General features: G+C 49.8%; 1 protein-coding gene across 4 annotated transcripts in view; it reads right to left on the bottom strand.

Annotated features, from left to right (window-relative positions):
• The window catches only part of EPHA1 (EPH receptor A1), a 50,746-nt gene that overhangs the window by 11,787 nt on the left and 15,809 nt on the right, over positions 1–23,150 (bottom strand). For 3 of the 4 annotated variants that reach the window (XM_075903409.1, XM_075903415.1, XM_075903424.1), the window contains 6 exons: positions 14,904–15,179; positions 11,104–11,494; positions 4,394–4,549; positions 3,840–4,172; positions 2,454–2,578; positions 2,177–2,336 (listed from right to left, as the gene is read on the bottom strand). In XM_075903409.1, the coding sequence (XP_075759524.1) occupies positions 2,177–2,336; positions 2,454–2,578; positions 3,840–4,172; positions 4,394–4,549; positions 11,104–11,494; positions 14,904–15,179 (1,441 nt within the window). Of the gene's footprint in view, positions 1–2,176; positions 2,337–2,453; positions 2,579–3,839; positions 4,173–4,393; positions 4,550–11,103; positions 11,495–12,568; positions 12,655–14,903; positions 15,180–23,150 lie in introns of those variants that run through there. The other variant, XM_075903431.1, reaches the window with a different exon arrangement.

Raw genomic sequence — 23,150 nt, forward strand, 5'->3', positions numbered from 1 at the left:
GATGCAAATGTAGGCAACCGAAATTGCTAATGAAGCGGGGATTTAAATATCCCGTGCTTCATTAGCATGATCTCGCCGGTGTGTTACTCCGCTCAACAGCTGATTCGAACCAGGAAGTGTGTGCCGGGACGCATTAGTTCAAACAAAGGGGTTGTCATTTTTTGAGGAGTAACATTAGTTTGCACCACGGGGTTTGGTTCGAACTAACGTGTCCCGGCTCACACTTTCACTTTCGAATCAGCTGTTGAGCAGAGTAACGTGCCGGCGAGATCATGCTAATGAAGCGCGGGATATTTAAATCCCCACTTCATTAGCAATTTTGGTCGCCTACATTTGCATCCCTACCTCGAACTAGGGAGCAAGTTTAGACATACCTTGAATGTATAAGCCAGCAGGTCTGGGCCAAATACCATTGCACGTGAGCTAGGGATGTAATAGTGTAGTCGATTAACTGATTAACCAATAAGCAAATGCTTACAGATTGCTATAGACTACACGCACTCCCTTTCCCTTCCCCTACCAACAATTTTTTGAGCAGGTTGGACAGCAGCCCAACTCAGTCCCTGGCTTGCAATGAGTCCAGGACTTCCCCCTGCTGCAGCTCTGCATTTAAAGTGTATTAGAAGCCATTCGGGCAGGCAGCCTGGCTCAGTTCTGGCTCACACCGGGTCTGGGAGCTCAGACACACACCCCAGACAAAGGCTGCTGCCATCCCGTGCTGTTGCCTCTTCATCAGAGGCAGCATCACAGGGCGACAGGCAGCCAGTCTGCAAGGGGAACTGGTTTTTAAACTGACTCCCCTCGCACACCAGTTCCCACCTGGCACCCCACGCTGCCTCTGATACAGAGGCAGCAATGTGGAGTGGCAGAGGGCTCTTTGGGAGTGGGGCCCAAGCACACTAGCTGCTGTCCCTGCCCCCGGGGACTATAGAATAGTCAAGTAACCGATAAGAATTCATGAGGTTACTCAACTATTCAATTAATCAATATTTAACATCCCTAACATGATTCATGAACCATAGTTCACCTTCAAATGGGTGTTTGGCTGATTCCCAGCTAAGACTCCGATAGATCTAGCAGACTAACTGTAGGCTCCCATTTTAAAAATATTGGTCCTAGTTAGAGTCTTGCTACACGGCTTGTGCCCTGTGTTTGAATAAAGCACATTCTCTTCTCCACTCTGATTCCGGAGAGCAATTCTAGTCCATAGCAGTCCAAGCAGGTTTATTACAGCAGAACTAGGTGACAGGGGGTATGTCTACACTACCCCCCTAGTTCGAACTAGGGGGGGTAATGTAGTCATACGGAGTTGCAAATGAAGCCCGGGATTTGAATTTCCCGGGCTTCATTTGCATAAAGCCGGCCGGTGCCATTTTTAAATGCCGGCTAGTTCGGACTGCGTGCTGCGCGGCTACACGCAGCACGAACATGCTAGTTTGGATTAGGCTTTCTAATCCGAACTAGCTGTACACCTTCCTAATCCGAACTAGCTAGTTCGTGCCGCATGTAGCCGCGCAGCACGCAGTCCGAACTAGCTGGCATTTAAAAATGGCACCGGCCGGCTTTATGCAAATGAAGCCCAGGAAATTCAAATCCCGGGCTTCATTTGCAACTCCGTATGACTACATTACCCCCCCTAGTTCGAACTAGGGGGTTAGTGAAGACATACCCTAGGAGAGCTGGGTGAATTATTGTCATTGACTCACTTACCTGACAGAGCTTCTCAAATCTTCTTTGTTGTTTTTTATTATTGTTTTTCACCCAATTCTAATGACACCTTAATTCTCTAGAAAATTTAACAAGTGGGACATTTGGGGAAACACACATGAGAAAGAAAAAAACCTAGGGAATTCCTAGAGAACTCTTTCACTGAAGGAAGAGACAATGTTTCACTTACAAGCGATGCAGTTCCGAAACCCAATGAAAAGTGTCAGGGCTAGCAGAAATAGTGTAACATGAAGGAAGGGAAAGTTCAGGCCAGATGGTAGGACATGATGGTGTGATCATGGTTGGAAGCCAAGTAGAACATAGCCGGACGTGGCCCCAGATAACATGAATACCAAAAGTGGCCTTCCCCCGTTCTTTCCTCTCACAACGGCGTGCACTGGGCAAAGAGCCTAGCGAGAAGTCAGGAGCCCTGCATCCCACCTTGAGAGAGAGGGCAGCTGTGCCTTACCTAGTGGGAGGGTGCGGAACTCCTGTTCCTGGGAGTAGGGGCCAATGCCCAGTGGGGTAATGGAGCGCACACGGAGCAGATAAGCTGTGTCTGGCTGCAGGTCCTTCAGGGTCACGTTGGGTTCGTGGAACTGCTTCACTGTGTAGTGTGCATCCTCTCCCTGCAGAAGCCGGAGAACCAGTTATCTGGATGACAAGCACATCCACGGAAAGAAAGGGCGCCAGTCTCGGAGTGCCACAGCAAAACAAGTAAGGGTTAGAGCAGATGTGCCTCTCACCTTCTCAAAATACATGACCTCGTACTGCACTGAGCTCCGGCTGCGGGGCCGGGGGGCTGGCCAAGACACAGACAGGCTGCTGTCGTCACGCTGGGTGAGGGTCAGGTGGGACACCGTTACTGGAGCTGCAGGGGACAGCAATGGTATGAAGCAGAAGTAGAGGAGAACATAAACTAAACCCCTCCAGGCTCTGTGCAGCCCCTTCAGCCTTGCTGCTCCTGCTGACCCGTGGGCACAGCATTCAGCTCATCTCTCTCTGGCGTGGCTAAAGGGAAGGTTAGAGTGCAGTGGCAAAGCACTGCTGATGCCAAGGGCCCAGCAGAGGGAGCACGTCTCAGCTATGATTTTGTTGGACTTGCAAAACATCATCCACGCTCACAGTAGCTCTGTTAACCCACCAGCAAGGTGGAGACTTTAAATGCAAAAAGGAATTTCCAGAGTTAGGGCTCCCACACTTAACAGTCAGACTACTGACAGTGAAATACCATTGTGAGACTCCCCACGCATCACCTCTCAGCCTGTCCAGGGCTACTGTGCTCTGTTTAGGTGTAAAAGCATGGCAGCTCTGTGAATTATCCCGGGATCCAAGAGTCAAGCCACACTCTTACTGTCTTGCATCATCACAGGTAATCAAGACTGCACAGACCATGTATGACCTTTAAATTTAGCTGGGAAAACTCCAGACTTCAGTGGATTTTCACTAGCGTAAAGGGCACTTCATAAACACATCTGTCAATGTCATATGTACCAGGGAAAACTTCAGCTCCCTGGTTCTGGGCTATGTTAGCTCAGCAGGGTGAGAAGAAACCAAAAACAATTAAACCCTTATTTACATACCTAAGCCTAGCAGCAGTGACTGGGGAAGTGCGCCGACAGAAGGTTTGCTGGTAAGAAGGTGCTACTCTCCCACAGCCACTTTTCAGAATAAAGCCACATCTTAAAGAGATACAGGCTATCCTAACTAGCAAAGTGAAGCCCAACTCTCCATGTGTGCCGTGGGGACAGGCGAGTGCTGAGTTAGGAACTTGCACTTGAAAATGTCCTGATCTCACTGTGTTTAAAGGTTCCCTTTACACAAAATGTTGTGGTTTGCTTATTTGTTGCATAGATAGGGTGGGGCGGTGTCTCACTCTACAGGCCCCGTTCTGCTCTGCTGGGGAGGAGGGGAGAGAGTCCCATCGCCCTGCACCAGTGTAAGTGAGAGCAGACTTGAGCCCCATCATGCTGCAAAGCACCTGGTAAACTTACTGCTTTTTCTGAATAGCTATTACAGACATGACTTTGGTTTATAAACAGAACAGTGAGTGACAGCCCCAAAGACTCTCAGTGACTCTCTTCTCAGCTCCCATTCCCTTAATCATTCCCCTACCCTCCTTGGTGACTCACCTATGTGCCCAACAGAGACCCAGACGGTAGGGGAAGTCCTCGGGGGGGAAAGGCTGACCTCTGAGACACCATTATGTGCCTTCACAGTGAAGCTGTAGTTGGTATAAGCCTCTAGACCATCCACCTCTACGGAGGTACTGGTGAGGCCTGAATCACTAGGGGAGAAGACCACGCTAGCCTCACACGCCTCACATGCCCGGACTGAGCAGCGCTGGCATGAGATGCTGTAGGTCAGATCCTTGCGCCCACCACGGTCTCTGGGCGGCTGCCACCAAAGGGAGAGTTGCGTCCCCATCAGGGAGAAGCTGACGTTGCGGGGAAGAGAAGGGGGGCCTGCAGAGTGTGGAAAGAGAGAGAGAGAGCGCTAGATCCCAAATCACAAACCAGTTGTTTCTCTTCCCCTCAGGACCTGCGTTTCTCCCTGCGCCGTAAGGCACTTTCCTCCCCCCAGCACCAGCATTCCACTCTCCAAAACCTTCTTCCTGCATCTGGACCTGCCCCCATCCCCTGCCTCTTCTCCACATTGCCCTGCTCCTCCCCCGGCCCGGACTCACGAGTGCAGGCAACGCTTTGGCCCTCAGTGGGTGCGCGGTAGAAGTCTGGGTTGCACGGGCAGGCTGTGGCCCCTGTATCACTGGATGAGCTATTTGGGGGGCACTTGAGGCAGCGTTCCGTCTCAGGGGAGTAGCGGTAGAATCCTTGCTGGCAGGCTGCAGACACACACACACAAACAGGGAAGCACTGGGTTAATGGAAAGTAGCCAGCCAGCCCTGCCTGGTTCCCTCCTCTAACTCCACAGCCCCGGTACCCTCCCTCTCTGCTGGCCCCTCCCTGTAAAAAACACAGCACTCAGGACCTCCTGCCTACTCAAATCCAGCAAATTTCGCATCCCTTCACGATGCACACCAAACCTGGCTGTGCCACCCAAGCCTTCAAACTCCAGAGCCAGGTGCGGTCTAGACCACTAGGGAATGCTGGCACATCTTCGTTTCCTTGCACTTCCCTCTACCTTCCTGCGGCATCTGCCTGTCCCAAAGAGCAACTGAGAGGCAGACTGCACGCAGCCTGGCACCAAGAAGATGCCCACCCTCTCATGGAGGCCTTCTTTTTGTTCTTTCTTGTTTGACTGCTTCCCTTCATCTAACATGAGACTCACAGGAAGTACAGGATTCCAGTTTGGACTGTGGAAACCCATAACAATGAGGGCTGACAACTGACATGTGTTTAAGCCTGGGGACTGACTGCTAGAAGCAGTGAGTGGCCTTGCTGATCTTGACTGTTGTGGCAATGTATTTCTTGGCCAGCAAGTTCTAGACCTGGGGTGACCAACCATTTCTGAGGCAGTAGCCATTATAATGGCTGCTGCTATAGCGAACTAGCCACTAAACCCGCCAAATAGCTGCACATGGCTAGTGTCTTGGCCCCCACAGTTCTAGCCCAATGGTGAACTCTGAGCTGTATTTGGATGCAGCTGGACACAAAGTCTTCCCCAACACAGATCTACTACCAAGGAAGCTGCCTATCCACAGGCAGTAGGCTCAGTGCGCATCACAAAGACAGAACGCTCCTCACATTGGGAAACAGTCATACAAAGCGGCTGGGATTTTCTGGGTGCCATGGCAGAGAGGAAAGCTTCCTGCACCACCCAGCACTGCCCCAGCATAAGGTTTAAACAAACCCCTTGATACTATGACCAGTTAGCACTCCTGGGGCTGGCAATACTCTCCCAGCCTAAGAAATGCTTTACCTTAGACCTGGCAAGCAGTCTCCTTGTGCTCAGCCTCCCTGTGCCAGTCTCAGAGACTGGAGAGCCCAAGACTCCAGAAATGACTTGACTCTGTTCCCCCAGATCCCTACTTAGTGATGGTGTTAACCAGCTCTCTCAGCCACCTGACAGTGGTGGCTGAAGTGATGCAGTTGCTGCAGCTGATTCCTGAGTAGTAACCTCAAGGGTGGGAAATAAAAGCCATTGGCTATGCATTTCTCATCTTGCTGAAGTCAGGATAAAGCACCACCCCACCTCAAAACCCTTCATAAACCCAGAGGAGCAGCAGCATGATCATACCACCAGGCAGACAGAGGGCACCTCTTGACCAAGGCTGCAAAGCAAGTCAGTGGCAGAGCCAGGAATGGAACTCAGGTTTCCTCACACTCTCTAGAGCATACTGCTCTCCAGGCAGCGGTGAGAGTAACTTGCAATTTCTTACGGGTACTGTCCTGTTGTAACCTGGGTCCCTGCCAGCTCTTTCTATAGCTCCCTGCTGGTTTTTGCCGCAGCTCAGCCAGCTCTTGCAAGAGCTGCGCACCAGGGCACACCTGCTTACTGTGACCTCTGCTCCCAGGTATGTGGAAATGGCAGATATACCCAGCCGCTCTCTCTCAGGTGAGCAAGGGCTGAATGGGGAAGCCAAGTGGAGGGGATTTCCCAACCCATATCATCACTTTACCCCCAGAAACTTGATTTTCTCCTCCCTGCATCTCAACTCCATCATGTCCAGCAATGTCATTTACATCCTCTTGTCATCCACAATAATCCTGCCACCTTTTAGGGACTCTCTCCGCCCTCCTCAGCTGGCAAGGACTGCAGGTGGGCTATTCAGGTTGGACAAGGCCTGGTGAAGCAGCAGCCACAAGGAGTTTCCAAGTGCTACAGCCAAGGAGATGGGGGAGTGTGACTTTATAACCTCCCTTTACACTATCCTGACGTATGTACTCATATACTGTCCTTCTCCCCTCTCCTCCCCCATGCGGCTGCTGTTGGGGATAGTGGACAGGCCCATCGGAAAACACAAGGTGGGGATGAGGCATCCTTTGGTGTATAGCAGAAAGGGCATTTGACTTCAGTGCCCTCCACCTCCATACTTTTAGGTGGCATATTTGGTCCAGCTATCTCTTTGTCAAGATTGGGGGGGGGAGGGAGCTGGGCCTGGCCAAACGGGAAGAAGGATTGAACGCCTCTGCCCTGCCAGCCAGCCAGGAAGCAGCAGCCGTCGGGACTGGAATTGAGGCTGAAGCAAGCAGAGTCCCAATCCTTGTGCCAGACCAGCCACTAGTGAGGAACCCTCATCCACATCTGTGCAGCTCACTGCCATGCTTCCCATGCTAGGAACAGCTCGCTGCCTCCCCGCAGCCCTCTCCCCACACAAGCAGCACAGCCTAGCCTCAGCGGGGAGGCCGCAACAGAGAGGCTGGCATCACTTCCCTCTCTCCTCCCACCCTCCCCGAAGTCTTCTGCACTGGCACCCCAGGGTGATGAGTGCCGAGCGAGACAAATGAAGTGCTGCTCGTTAAGGTAAGAAAGCAAGGTGGGAAGCTGGCGCAGGCCTGTGCAGAGTATGCTGGAGAGCAGGGGAGGGATGGTGCCTAGAGTCTAACAGGGAAGACGCATGCCAGGCAGACAAGCCTGTCACCACACTAAGCCAGCAGGAGAGAATGGAATGAAACCAGGGGAGCTGGAGGGTGCAATAGCAACAAGCACCAGCAGGGGGCAGCACCACAGGAAGATCCTCACTGCAGCTCAGTTTGTGGCAGCTTTGCTGCCCTCACCCAAGTCCCCTTGCTGCCCTGGGACTTGGGTGGGGACTCCACACCAGGGATGTTAAATATCGGTTCATTGAATAGTCGAGTAGCCTCATGAATTCTGATCAGTTACTGAACTATTCTATAGTCCCTGGGGTGGCAGCCAGTGCGCTCCGGCCTCACTCCCGAGGAGCCCCTGCCACTCCGCACTTCTGCCTCTGTATCACAGACAGCAGCACAGGATTCCACGTGGGAGCTGGTCCACAAGGGGAGCCAGTTTAAAAAGCAGCTCCCCTTGCAGACCGGCTGCCTGTGGCCCTGCACTGCTGCCTCTGACACAGAGGTGGCAGCAGCCCCTGTCCGGGGTTGCGGGGAGGCTGAGCTCCCAAACCCAGAGTGAGCTGGAACTGAGCTGAGCTGCCTGCCCCCAATACACTTTAAATGCAGAGATGCAGCGCTGGGTTCAGGACCCACCCGAGAGCCAGAACTAAGCTAGGCTGCCGGCCAGCCTGCTAAAAATTTTACTGGCAGGGTTGGGGGGAATGCATGTATTCTAGAGCATTAACCCATAAGCTTTTGCTCATCGGCTAACCTGTTAATGGACTACACTATTACATCCCTTCTCCATATTGTGAAAGCTCATCTCTTTTGGTCCCTGCAATATTTCTTCTGTCTGTGGAGGATGCATTGTGAGCCAGGGAGAGAAGGTGCCTGGAGATGACAGCAGGAGCCAGGCTGGGCTGAAAGGGGTGGCCAGGCAGAGCTGTATTTTCAGGGATGGAGGGCGAACCAATGCCAGGAGCCTAAAAGCGGACAGTGGGGTGAGAAACTCAGTGTGGGGCTGCTCTAGCAGCATAGTGTTGGGGGGCAGGGATGCTGAACTGTTTCCGCTGCCCTAGCTGTGCCACTTCCTTGGCCAGCCATTTGTATCCGAGGCTAAGATGAGTGCACTGCCCTCCCACCCTCATCGCCAACTCGCTGGCACAGAAGCCAGCCCCAGACTTCAGCCCCTCATTCAAAGCAAGGCTCCACCCCTCTGGCTGGCCCCATCCCAGAGCTGAGAGCTCTGATTCACATGTGGGAGGAGCATGAGAGATGGGAGCAAGTTTCAAATACATCAGATACAAAGTGGGGTGCCCCCATCACATTAGCAGGAACTGAGCACCCTTCCCTGTGGGGGTGGCGCAGAGGGTGGGACTTGCCCCAGGCACTCATGCTATCACTGCTGCTGCGTCCCACCCAGCAATTATTTTTAAGAAGGCCTGTGTGGGCCCATCAAACAGGAAGAGGAACAGCAGAGAGCTGCTGTCCTCAGTGCTCCCAGAGTGGGAGGGGACTCCCCGTTAGAGATTTAAGCTGAGTCCCTCCCAGACTTTCTGCCCCACCTCCACATCCCCCACTGCCTGTTTGCCCAGCCTTCTCCGTGCGTGCACACATACCCTGCATACGGCAGCTTTACTGTTTGGAATTAAAGTTCGAATAAACCAGATGGGAAAATAGGCTCTGGGAAAGGCAGAGGACCTGGACTGCCCTCATGAGGGCAAAGATCAGAGATGGCTACCCTGCCCTTCATTCACTGTTATTACAAGAACTTATGAGGTGCCCATCACTAGGGTGACTGGGCACATTATGAGGGTTAAGGTGAGGTGCTCAAGGGTTCAGGTGTCAGAGACCAAACCACATGCTCCCGGCAGCTTTGCCAGCCAGCAAGGAAACCAGGACCCAATAAGCTTGGAAGGCCTGGCCAAGAGAGGCATCTAGCACCTTCATAATCAACTGTATCACCGCAGGGACCTAATACCAGAGGCATAGGTCGGTCACTGGAAATGCTACGCCATCAGTGCCCACAAGCAGCACCCTTGGCTGCAGAGCTGTAGCTCTCTAGCGGAGCACAAGGTGGTGGGCACACAGGGGTAAGGTGTCTGGGCTCAGACCCCTTACGGGTTTGTGGTCTGGTATCTCTACCTGGAAAGTCACCCAGCACTGCCAGCAGTTGTCTGAACTAGTGCACAGCTGGGATCCCTCCACATTTCAATTACTATCCCTCCTCATCCTCTTTTTCCGAGGCAAAGGTCAACGATGTCTCCCTCCCCCTTATCACAGGGCACAGCTGGATCTCCCCAGCCCTCCATCCCCTCCCGGGAACCACTCTGCTGTCTGATGGGAAGAAGGGTGGAAAGGCCAGAGCTGAGTCCTCATCATCCCCTTGCCAGGAAAGATGGATGGACCCCATCTCCTTCCCGGGGCAAAGGCCAGAGCCATGATCCCTGCCGCTACTACTTCAGCAAGAGAGCTAGATCTGTTTTGATCTAATGCAGGGCACTTGGCCCCTGGCCACTGGCAAGCAGCTGGAATGGAGAGCTGGGCAGGCAAACATTTGCCCTAGACCTGCCGTTCCTTCCTTGCATCCACCAAGGAGAGGCCACATCAGGCTTTGCTATTCCCTCACACACACACCCCGCCAACTCCCTGCTGGGAGATTTTCCCCATCCCTGCTGTCCTGTGGGTGGACACATCTGACTTCAGCTGTACCTGGGCTGGGAGGGGCTGCCCTGCCCCATGACAGTGCTGAGGACTAGTCCAAGCATGATGGTTTCCCTGCCCCTACCCCAGAGAGCACTCAGTTCCCAGGAGGGCGGGGAGAGTTCAGCAGCTAAGTGGAAAAACTGGCTGGGCTATAGAGGGAGAGCCGAAGGGAGGGGCAGGGATCCATGCCGGAGACTCACTTAACCTTTCATCAGCTCCCAGAGCAAGGCTGCAGGAACCCAAGCAAGTGCCCACACTGGAGCAAACAGGGAGAGCAAGGCAGAGACAGGGAATCGCTCAAGGTCCCTACAGACCTGAAGGATCCAGTGTGAATTGCCTGACTCTTTCCTTTTCATTACCACAGCTGCAGCCATGCAGCAATGAGCAGCAATGTATTACTTGTGGGGCACAGTCCCTACCCCCCAGCAGTGATATAGGATCAGCAATGGGCCATCCACATAGCCTCAGTACACCCCCTTTCTCTCCTGCTGCTACAGCCTGGAAGATGGCTCACAGCACCACCTCTCCTCTCACCACCAAGGGGAGACTCCATCTGCTCCTATGATGGGACCAGTTCAGTTTGCCAGGTGTTCCCCTCCTACAGCAGGTGTGCCCATGCCCTCTATTCATGCTGCTGAATGAGCAGGAGTGCCGTGCCCATCGCACAGCACAGCAGAATTCTCTCCCACTCAGGAAGTGCGTGTGCACTATGCACTGGGAGCACCGATCTGTCCCACCCATGCACCCGAGTTCCTGGCCAGGGGACAAAGATGCAGATCTGTCCACCTAGTCTACCCTGACCTGGGTGCTACACTCCAGAGAACAAGGCAGCTATTTAAGAGTTGGGAGCTGGCTGCTGCGTGAGTCAGTGTCAATCATACTTACAGCTCCCAGAAACCGGCTTCAGATCTGCAGGCCTGCTGGAAGGAGACCAAGAGGGAGTGAAGGCGTGTGTGCAACTGCTAAATCTGAGGGAGGTGAGGCAGGGGAGGAGACAGGACCGAAGGAGAGAAATAAAGAGAAATTCACAGACAGTAGGGGTGAGAGATAGGGACACAGAGAGCAAAGCAGTAGACAGTTCAGATGCACTTAGGGCAGCTCCAGATCAGGAGAGTATAATTCACTTCTCACCCCCTGCAAACACTACCCTAGCCAGATCTCCCTCTCCCCACCACTGCCCTTACAGCCGCCTGCCCCCTTCCCACCGCCAAGCACCTACCTACACAGCTTCTGTCAGCCTCCTCAAAGCCAACAGCACACAGGCACCGGCCCATTGGCACCAGCCACTCCCCATCAGCACTGCAATGCATCCTGGGTGGGAAGCCTGCTTCTTCGGCTGCATCTTCTACACAGCTCCCTGTTACCTCTGTCAGTCCTTCTGAGCCCGCCAATGTCTCTGGAAAGTGAGCCAGTCTCTGCACTATTTCTGGGCAGGCCTTGTAATATACCCGGACAGAGACCAGAGCCACACAGGCCCCAGTGTTCTGGAAAGCCAAGTAGAATCCACGCCGAGACATCTTCTGTATGGGGCACACTTCCACATTCAGCTGTATAGTGCCCGACTCAATGTCTTGCCTTGCGAAAGTCCGATCTGCTGCCACTGTGTTGATCTGAATAGGAGAGTAAGAATCAAGATCTATGGCACTAGAAGGTTCTTCCTTCCTGAGTACATCTGTCAGGCATTTGGCATCCCAAAGCCTCTGTAATAAGAGTGCAGAGACCTAATGGATGGGCCAGTGCCCTGATCTCTGTAACTTCAGTTAGTCAACTGTCACTGGGGAAACTGACAGTAGAAATAGCTAATCTGAGCGGGAAGATGAATGAGTGAAGGAACTAACTGGCCCATCAACTGGCTATCTTGGCCAGGAATTTGGGTGCATGCATGGGTGGGAAGGGTCAGAGCTCTCACTGGAAAGAGACAGGAAGGAAGCATTAACAGGAGGGGAAGACAAGGTTAGCTATGCCCAGACTGAAGTGGACTCCAAGAACAGGAGGTCTCCCTCCTTGCAGGAAGAATAGGTAATAGGGTCATAGGTATTAGAATTGTTACAGCAGTGCACAAATGCTGATGAAGGCAACTTGAATAACTTTGACTGAGTAGACACTAAAGAAGAGAGTCTGAAGGGCTTACGCAGGGAATAAGTCGGGGGAGGGGGGGAGAAAACCTATGTCCTGTTACAGCCTTGCTTGCAACTCCTTTCTCTATGGCCTCTCTCTAGCCCATGTGCTCTGGATTTCAGGATCTGCCCATCTTTGCATACGAATGACGAAGCACAGACACATCAGACCAGTGCACTCGTTAACCACTGTTTCCCTCATTTTATAGAACTCCTATGGATGTCCCCCATCCACCTCACAATTCTTGTTTCTACTCTCTCCCACTGGCTCTTCACTTCGCTCCTCTTCAAGAGCTGAGTGACTGAATCATTGTGTTTGTACAACACCTAGCATAAGGAGGCCCTAATCTCAGGCAGGCCTTTGGGGACTGCCCCTGCCCACTTACAAACTACAGCAACAAGTCATTCTTCTCAGGTGGAAGGTTTCTTTTTCTGTCAGCAATTTGTCTACAATACACAGTGATGGTCTTTGGACTGGTTTATTTGAAATTAGGTGCTGAATAAACTTTTTCTCCTCTAAAAATCTCAGCCTGAAAAGTCTCTGCAGTCAACTGATAATTAGCTCACCAGAAACTTCTATTGGGCTCCACTGCCATCTTTGGATGCAACAGCAGATGTGAGTGTTGGGGAACTGGGAAGCTGTTGCTGTAAATCTGGTTGCAAAGAAGTAGGTGTTAAAATTCTACACACGCACACACACAACACCCCACAAAAACTATTTCAAGTTACTTGTGTCCCAGTCTGAAGGGAGAGGGGAAAAGAAAGAGGAGATGAGGTAGTGTTGCCTAGTGGATACAGAACTGACCTGTTGTGTGACCTTCAGCAACCCTCCTCACAGCTGTGCCGCAATTTCCCCTTCTGTAAAACGGTGATGCGATTCTGTCCTCTTTTATAGAGTGCTTTGAGATCTACTACATTTCATCAGTAGATCAATGAACATAGGCCATACCTACAGGATGTGGGACTCAGCCCTGAGAAAGTGTGACTCTGAAAAAGATGTGGGGCTTGTGGTGGATAATCAATTGAACGTAAGCTCCCATTGTGACGCTTTGGCTAAAAGAGCTAAGGTGATCTTGGGATGTATAGACCAGGACAGCTCAAGCAGAGGCCCAGAAGTTTTGTTACCTCTGTATTGGACACTGGGGTGACCATTGCTGGAATAGTGCATACAGTTTTGTGCTCAGAAATTCAGCGCATGTTCGTACATTGGAGAGGATCCAGAGCAGAGCAGAGCCATGAGAAAGATTAAAGGTTTAGAAAACTTGTTTTATAATGACTGAACTCACTGAGTCTATTTAACAAAGAGTTAAGGGGTGACTTGATTACAGTCTATTAGTATCTGCAGGAAGAACAGATTTTGATAATGGACTCTTCAATCTACCAGAGAAAGTTATATGAGCCGAAAACTGGAAGCTGAAACTTGACAAATTCAGACTGGAAATATGATGTAAATTGATCAGTGAGATTAACCTCTGAATTAACCACTGGAAGAATTTACCAATAGTCTTGGTCAATCGCTGCCAATTTTAAAATCAAGATGGGATGATTTTCTTCTAAAAGATTCACTCTACATATTATTTTGGGGAAGCTCCAAGGCCTGTGTTATAAAGGAGGTCACAATGGTCCCTTCTGGCCTTGGAATCCATGAATGAGCTGGGTGATGATGATTAGTGACTCTTTAGCACTAGAAACCCCAACTTCCTCCTACCTGTCAGAAATCCCCAGCTGTCCCCTACCCCAACTGCTAAATCTCCAGAATGTCACTAGAACACAGTGGAAGTGTGGGGGCAGCAGGAATAAGTGGCAAAATGTAAGTTTAACATCAAAATAAAGAACCCCAATTAATTTGCAAGCTACTTATATTTTTCATTTTCCTGTTTAATTCAGTAGAACTCTCTGGGCTTGAGGTTACTAGACCCGCTGCAGAAATTCCAAGAATTTATCACAATGTGTTGCTGAAAATACAGAGGGGAGAACTGCCAAGGATGTAGATCTTTGGTTTGCCACAGAGCACACTGGGCTTTGATCATGGAAGACGGTTTAAAGGAAAGCTGAGATTCTCTTCACTGGAATTCATCTGCTTCTGGGGCAGAAGGGACAATAAATACCACAGCCAAATGAAACTGCAGGAGAACCAAAGGGCAGCAGAGTGTAGAGACTCAAACAAGAATTTGGTGCAGCCAATGGGAGCATTGCCTCCAGCCTCAAAGAAAAAGCCATGTGCTCTTTTCTGACTAGTGGTCAGACTAGGGGAGTAGGCATCAGGAGACCTGTGTCCTGTTCCTTTATCTGTCCGGACTTGCTTTATTACCTTGAGAAAGCCACTTGATCTCTCTTGGGTTTTAGTTTCCCTATTTCTAAGATGAGGATCATAGAGCTGGAAGGGAGCTCAAGAGGTTACCAAGTCTAGGCCCCTGCTCTCATGGCAGGACCAAGCATGGTCTATATCATCCCTGATAGATGTCTGTCTATTCTTAAATATCTCTAGTGATGGAGATTTCACAACCCCCCTTGGTATTTTATTCCAGTTTTAACCACCCTGAAGTTTTTCCCAATGTCCAACCTAAACTTCCCTTGCTGCAGTTTAAGCCCATTGCTTCTTGTCCTATCCTCACAGGCAATGAAGAGTGACTTTTTATGAAGATGATATTTGTCAGAAGCCTGTTACAGAGTCCTTGGATAAGTGCAAAGCATAAACATTACACATGCTCAGGCCCTCTATTCTACAGCTCATTTGACAATTGATATCTCCTGCAGCTGGGGCAAGAGAGCATTTCCTATGGCAGCACTCACTCTCCTCCCTACGAGACCCTGACTGCCTTGGAGGTCTCCCATCTGGCTAGCCCCATCTAGTTTAGGATGGGGGGGGGTCAAAAGGATTCCCCACCCCACAGCTGCTGACCTTGGTGAACAGGGGGCGACGGAACTGGATGCCAACATCCTGATCAGACTCCATATAGTAGAGATTGAAGGTCTCTTTGCAGGACACTGCCTTGCCATTGAAGCTCTTGCAATCCCGTACAGTGAACTTTAGCTCCACGTAGATGCGGGAGGCTGTTTCACCCCGGTAGATCCAGTTGGTGCGGAGCCAGTGATCAGTGTCCCCCTCCGAAAGCACGCTGCAGTCCTGGTACATATAGATGGGGGTGTTTTTTATCATCTGCTGTACCTCACTCCACTGCGCCCAAGGGGGAAAGAAAACAACACACACACACAAAAGCTCATGTTATACAGAGGAGAGACATGTGGCACTTAAATATGCAATAAAACCAGGCCCACAAGATCCAAGCCCCTAAAAACTTGGGATTCAGACCCTGACTAACTTCAAGGCCTTGAACACTGAACAAAATCTGCTTCTGGTTCAGAGAAGGGGTGAAAGGGTATGTCTACACTACCCTCCTAGTTCGAACTAGGAGGGTAATGTAGGCATACCGCACTTGCAAATGAAGCCCGGGATTTGAATTTCCCGGGCTTCATTTGCATAAGCGGGGCTCCGCCATTTTTAAATCCCCGCTCGTTCGAACCCTGTGCCGCGCGGCTACACGCGGCACGAACTAGGTAGTTCGAACTAGGCTTCCTAGTTTGAACTACTGTTACTCCTCATTCCACGAGGAGTAACGGTAGTTCGAACTAGGAAGCCTAGTTCGAACTACCTAGTTCGTGCCGCGTGTAGCCGCGCGGCACAGGGTTCGAACGAGCGGGGATTTAAAAATGGCGGAGCCCCGCTTATGCAAATGAAGCCCGGGAAATTCAAATCCCAGGCTTCATTTGCAAGTGCGGTATGCCTACATTACCCCGCTAGTTCAAACTAGCGGGGTAGTGTAGACATACCCTAAGTGAGTAGTTGATTAATTGACTGCTCAATAAGCCTAGGCTTATCAGGTAGTTGAGTTGACAACTCGCATTTCCCCTCCCCCTACTTGTTGCCTCTATATCAGAGCCAGGGGGGCAGTGGGACGCAGAATCCAGTGCTGGGGGGGGACCTGGCTTAAAAGCTGGTTTCCCCAGCACCCTCTTGGCGGTGCTGCCTGCCCCATCCCCTGCGCTACTGTCTCTATCAGAGGCAGCAGTAGGAGCCTGGGGGCCAGGAGAGGCAGCTCCAGGTACAACTTCTATCCTTGGAGGGTCCCAACTCCCTGCTGAGACTGTCCCAACTCCTACTACATTTAAGAGCTGGGCAGGTTGGCAGCCCTGCTCAGTCTCTGCTTGCACCAGGTCCAGGACCAAACTCAGCTGTGGCTCTGCAATTTAAAATGCAGTAAGAGCCAAGGGGCAGGCTGACCGGGTCCTACAGTCTTTTACATTGCAGAGCTGCAGTGGGGTTTGGTCCAGGCACGAGCTGGTACTGAGCCGGCGGCTCTCCCCTATCAACTATATCAACTAATTGAGCAGTCAATACAAATTCTCCCTCTCTACTCGATTAGTAAAATAACCACATTTTAACATCCATAGTTCACAGACCTGAGCCTGCTTTAACCTTGTGAGCAGGGAGTAATACATGTGATCTGCAATCTGGAACTGACTCAGGCCTAGCTGAGAGTGACTCACCACTTCTCCGGGTGTAACGCTGTGGCCAAAAGGGGCTAATATGATTCTTGGATGTATATGCAGGGGAATCTCAAGTAGGAGCAGGTAGGTTATTTTACCTCTGTATTTGGCACTGAGGCAACCACAGCTGGAATCCTGCATCCAGTCCTGGTGTCCATAGTTCAAGAAGGATGAGGTTAAGTTGGAGAGGGTTTAGAGAGGAGCCATGAGAATGATTCAAAGAATAAACAATATGTTCTAGTGATAAATTAGGCTCAAGGAGCTCATAGAGCTATATAAAGAGCAGGTTAATGATTGATGATCACAGTCTAAAAGTACCTACCTGTGGGGAACAAATATTTGACAATGGGCTCTTCAGTCTGAGCATAGAAAGGTATAACACAGTGTAGCCATGGCAGCATGGGTAATACCTGAGCAGTGCCAAGTACCAACACAACTGAGCCGTATGGATATGCAGTGAGCTGGCCTGCCAATGGGGCAGGGGGAAGAGGCAAAGGGGGCAACTGTCCCAGGGCCCAGCAATTCAAAGGGGCCCAGGGCTCCTGGCCACCGCTGCCACTGCTGCAGCAGTGGTGACATCCAGAGCCCTGGTCCCTTTACATCACCGCAGGAGCACTAGAGCAGTGCTCCACACAGCTCTAAGGCCCAGGGGTGGGAGAGGGCACCAGAGCCACAGTCCAGGCAGCACTGAGGGCTGGCTATCCCCAGGCCCATTCCTTCCGCCTGAGGCGCCATCCCGCCCAGGGACACAGACCCAGCTTCCTCACACCTTGCCTGGGGGCCTGCGAAGCTGTGCGCCTCCACCTCCCCCCATAGTGAGTATGGCTAATGCCTTCTATCTGCCCTTGAAAACAGTGTCAACTGAAGAGGTCTCAGACTCCAGCACATCCCCCTCTACAAAGGTAATAGCAGATTGGAGGGTGGAGTGGGTGAGGAGATGGGTCTGTCATAGGATCTCATTGTGGGAGTGTGGGAAGGTCAATCACTGGGCTTGGAGGAAAGAGGATTATTATGCAGTGAGGGACAGATATATGAAGTTCCTATTGGTTTGGCTGTATATCATATTCTTATCAATTCTGAACCCGAATTCTGTAATTCCCCCCCCCCCCCACCCACAGGAGGGAGGAAGTAGTGTATTAAAGCATATTTTTGCTCAGCTAGTGGCAGGTATGATAGCGCTCTCGCAGGCACTATTTGCACAAGCATAGCAGGTTTGGTGCATACTTTACCATGTGCTTTTGCTGAGCTGTGTGTGCTTTTAGTTTTAACTCCCTAGTAACCTCAAACTAGGGAAAGATCATTTAACAGTGAAAATTACTATATCATATTGTGAGTCACACATAAAAAAATGGAAAACCTGGCTACATGGGCAAATTACCCCAGTTTAACAGAAGAATGCATCTTAAACCAGTGTAGTTAAACTGGCACAAACCCAAACTCTGATTTCAGTTGAAAAGTTGCTTTTTGTGGATTAAAAATAAGCTAAACAATTTAAACTAAACCGAGAGACCCTGAGTGACACATTTATACTGATATAATCCCTGGGGGAGACAATGCTATTTCAACAACCATTAATCCGCCTCCTCAAGAGGAGGTAGCTATGTCAGCAGGGGAAGCTCTCTCATCGATTTAGAGCAGCTGTATTAAAGCACTACAGTGAACTGATGCAGCCGTAAGTGTAGATTTGCCCTTAGTCCCGTTTATGTCCCTTGTCTCCGAAGTGTTCTCTAAGCTGCTGCGGTTTTTGTGGTAATTTGCCAGGAATCAACCAGTCAATAGGGCTGAAAGTTTGTCACAATGACTGTTTCCCACTGGCATAGAACAGTCTAGGTCCGGGCCACAGCAGCCCTGGAGCAACCATAGGTACCACAAGGTCTGTGTTAGCAAGACAGTGGATGAAAAGTAGGCTGAGAGTCAAGGTAGAGGCATGAGGGAAGAGGAAGGACAGAAAGGTAATTAACAGTAATCCCGACACTGAAAAAGAAAGCTGGAATATTTTGAAGGAGAAAAAAGATGAATAAAGAAACAGCAAAGTCAAGGCAGAGGCATTAACGATAATGACAAATATCAGCCTTCAACTTCCTGAAGGGAGGTTCCAAAGTGGATGGAGAGAGGCTGTTCTCAGTAGTGACAGATGGCAGAACAAGGAGCAATGGTCTCAAGTTGCAGTGGGGAGGTCTAGGTTGGATATTAGGAAAAACGATTTCCCTAGGAGGGTGGTGAAGCACTGGAATGGGTTACCTAGGGAGGTAGTGGAATTTCCATCCCTAGAGGTGTTTAAGTCTCGGCTTGACAAAGCCCTGGCTGGGATGATTTAGTTGGGATTAGTTCTGCCTTGGGCAGGGGGTTGGACTTGATGACCTCATGAGCTCTCTTCTAGCCCTATGATTCTATGATAACAGCACATGGCAGCCTCCTAAACCTCCCTCCTGCTCCGAGGTACCAGACTTGCTGACTGCTTCTGGGGCACAACACGATGCCAGGACAGGCGGAGAGACTACTGTAGCTTTGCTCTACTGCTGCCTGGGGTAAGCCTGTGCCTCAACCCCAAGCCGCTGCTCTAGCCCTGAGCTCTCCCAAGTCCCTCATCTCCAGACCCACCACAGAACATGCACCTCCAGTCAGAGCCCTCACCGCCTGCCCCAGCCCAGTGAAAATGAATGAGCTTCAGGAGAGCAAGTCACCAAGGGAGCAGAAATGTAATGTGCGGGGGCCATGTAGGGTTGCCAGGTGTCCGGTTTTGAACCGGACAGTCCAGTATTTGAGCTTTCTGTTCGGGAAACAAATTGAGAAAATATAAATGTCCGGTATTTTCTAAATAAAATGTAATATGGATTGTGATTTCATGTCAAGTGTATCTGGTATTTTTGTTGAAACCATCTGGCAACCCTAGGGACATGGCCTCAGGAAGAGGCAAGGTGAGGGTGCTTAATTCTGTGTTGTTAGAAAGTTAGCAACCCTAGACAGCTTCCTACAGCAATGCGGAGCTGGGCAGGTAGAGCCCTAGGAGTTTTAATAGCTTGGTCCTAAGTGCCAACCAGAATCACCAGAGTCCCTCTTCCACTGAGCATTCTGGTTGAAAACCAAACACTTGACATAGGGGGAAAACACAGCAGAGGCTGGAAAGGTTCAGAAAGCTATGTTCTAAAGTACAAGACATTTGTTACAAAGATAGGGCCATGGTCTAGCTACAGAGAGCACTCAGCAAAACTAAATGAGATCTACGTAAAGACTCCACTGGGCTGCATGGCAGGCATATGGAAGATGCTGAGGGAGCTGCAGTGACAAATGTGTTTGGGATATTCCAAAGCTTTCCAATGGAACCCAAATAATGGTGTACACAAAAGGGAGCAATTTCAAATGTGACTTGGGCTCTTAGGGTAAAAGTTGCAAAAGTGCCAAAGTTCTGGACAAAACCAGTAAGTCCTCCACATTTCCCAGTGCATTCTGACATTGTGTCTGTCCCTTTAAGTTCTTCATGGCAGGGGTTTTCTTTATTTTGGTCTTTTGCACAGTTCCAACTACACTGTTAGTACAAACAACAATGAAACTGGATGCAGACCCCACACAAGTTGTACCTGGTGAATAAGGCAAAGCAGAATGAGCCTATTAATCTGTACCTATTAACACCCCCAATTTTTTCCATTAAAATGTTAAACTTTTAAATTTCAGTGAAATGTGAAGCAGATAACGTTGATGAAAGGGTTAATTAGCTCACCAGTTGCTAGGCTGCAGTGGCATGTCCTTGGAACATCAGCAGCCAATGAGAGATTATATCTCTGATGCAATGCTTATTAAATCAATGTCCTTGCAGAGTTGTGTGGGTGAAATTTGGCTTTGTCACTCTAAACTACCTGCCCTTCCAGCTTGCCTGCTGGTGGTATTGAATTAATCTCTTTAATAGGCATTATCTTCCATTTCATCTTCACACTCTTTACCACTGCCTCTATCACCACAATGTGGCAATGAGGAAAATAATTGATGCTGATTTAGGAAAAAAGGGTAAAATGGAGAATGGTTCGTTCTAGCAGTGAATCTGGATTGTGCTTTTGTGCTCCTATGGAGCACATTAGAGCTCATGAGAATCATCTAAAAGTTTAGAAGCAGGGCCAAGGTTTTCAAGACAGGATCCTAACATTAGTGGCCTGGTTTTCAAAGAGGGCTAAGCACTTAGCCACTCCATCTGTGAATAAAAGGTTGGATATTAGGAAAAACTATTTCATTAGGATGGTGGTGAAGCACTGGAATGGGTTACCTAAGGAGGTGGTGGAATCTCCATCTCTAGAGGTTTTTAAGTCTCGGCTTGATAAAGCCCTGGCTGGGTTGATTTAGTTGGGATTGGTCCTGCTTTGGGCAGGGGGCTGGACTTGGTGACCTCCTGAGGTCTCTTCCAGCCCTAGGATTCGAAAACTGGGTACGCCACACTTTTGAAAAAAGTTAAGCAAGTCTTAACTAAAGAATTTAGAATAAGCCAAAAAGAGATACAAATTCTTGTTAATGTTGTGGCCAAAAGACATTGGTCAGGACACATTCAAGGTTAAAACCAGGTTTACTGTTACCATCAGAGTGTTAAATGAATGAATCTTTCTTAAGATTTCTTAGCAAAAGAAGCATTCATGCCCATAGACAGCAAAGTTGTAAAATGTAGACAAAAGGAAAGAAGGAGGCCTGGGCTTATCTGGTCAAGTGTGATATGTCAGGAGAATGGCTGAGAGGTTAATTATTTTAGGGAATTAGTAGTAGTGAGGTGATCAGCAAATCAGTGGAGGTAACATAGGGAATAGTTGGGAGAGCATTAGACACAGCATTTAATGAGTTAACGCCGATCACTGTCAATTTTTAAAATGAGATTGGATGTTTTTCTAAAACAACAACAAGAAATATGGCTCTAGCCTAATTCAGAGAGAACAGGAAATCAGATTAGGTGATCACAGAGGCTATGTCTAGACTGCAGGCTTCTTTCAGAAGAAGCTTTTCTGGAAGAGATCTTCCCAAAAAACTTCTTCTGAAAGAGAGAGTCCACACTGCCAAAGTGCATTGAAAAAGCGATTTGCTTTTTCGAAAGATAGCGTCCATTCAATGTGGACACTATCTCGCATTTAAGCTGCGATTATTATGGACGGAGTGGCCACCAGGGCACCTGTGCTTTTTCCTCTTTCCCTTTTTTTTCCCCCCTGAAAGAACTCCCTCTGCCCCATCCACACACGCCTTTTTCTGAAAGAACGCGATTGCAGTATGGACATAAGTGAAATTTTTTCAGAAAAAACTCTGTAGTGTAGACATAGCCAGAGCTTCCTTCTGGCCTTAGTATCTACAAACTGCATAATGCTACTCTACACATAGACATGCTGAAAATTCTTATAGAAGAGCAACATGGAGTCAGAAACCAAGACTTGTAAAGAGATTGGCCCTTTATTTTCACTGACTGAGGATTAGGCAGTTACTTCAGGTTTAAGGACATTTCAGAATTGGATATGTTCACAATGCAGGCAGTCCAAGAAAGGATGTGAACTTAAGATCATCCTTCATATGAGTCAGCAGGTCATGGCCCAGATATGAGGTCACAGTGGTGTGATGCCATTAAGGAGAATTTAGGGCACTGTTCTCTAGAGTTGCCAGGTGTCCGGTATTCAACCAGACAGTCCAATTTTGGGGCCCTCTGTCTAGTAAAAAAATTCAGAAAATACTGGACATGTGCAATGTTCGATATTTTCTGGTTTTCCGGCTGGGCGCCCAACAGAACCCTGGCCGGGGAGAAGGGGAGGAGGAGGGGGAGGAGTACCTGGGAGGTGGGGCATGATTGGCGCTGGGTGCCTCTGGTTGCATCTGACGTAGGAGTGATGCCTTGGGGAGGAGGAGAAGCCCTGTCCATGCTCCTGAGCGCTGTTCAAGTGCATTGTGGACCCGTAGCCGGACTAGCTTGTGCTTCACCGGGACTGTGCGTGGGACAGGCAGCGCCCTAGGGTCTGCATGTGCCCGGGTCAGTCCCACTCCCTGCCGGCCGATTCTCTCTCCCCCCGACCCCTCCTAGCCAGTCCCACTGCCCCCGACCACTCCCCGCCAGCCCTGCTTCCTGCCCCCCCCCTCCTCGAGGCCAGCCCCGCCCCCCCCCATCACGTGTGTCCGGTATTTTTTCTGAAGCTACCTGGTAACCCTACTGTTCTCAAGATCTACAGCCCAAAATATTCTAAAAGAAGTTACACAGTTTGCATTCTTCCAGTCCTCTGTGTTCCCAAGAGCCCATAATATGAGCACTGGGAGTGGGGGAGGAAGGGGGACGGATGGAAAACTAGCATGGAAGCTACATAAGCACAAGTTGTAACTAGTGTGTGACAAAAAAAAAAAAAAATACGTGTGGGGTGGCCCAAAGGCATAAAGATTCGAATGCAGAATCTTGGAACAGACACTGGAAATTTTTTTTGCCATTTTTAAAGATTTGCAGGACAGTACATGTAGAAAATATAAATTGCATCCTTGAGCACCAGGGTCAGGTACAGCTCTAAGAGAAGAAGCTTAGAAAGAGGTAGCGCTTAATTTGTACTGGGGATTGCAGTGCCCAAGCATCTCTTGGCTTGTTGCATCAGGTATGAAAGTAAAAAAT

Source organism: Pelodiscus sinensis, chromosome 1 (assembly GCF_049634645.1).
Source record: "Pelodiscus sinensis isolate JC-2024 chromosome 1, ASM4963464v1, whole genome shotgun sequence".
NCBI lineage: Eukaryota > Metazoa > Chordata > Testudines > Trionychidae > Pelodiscus > Pelodiscus sinensis.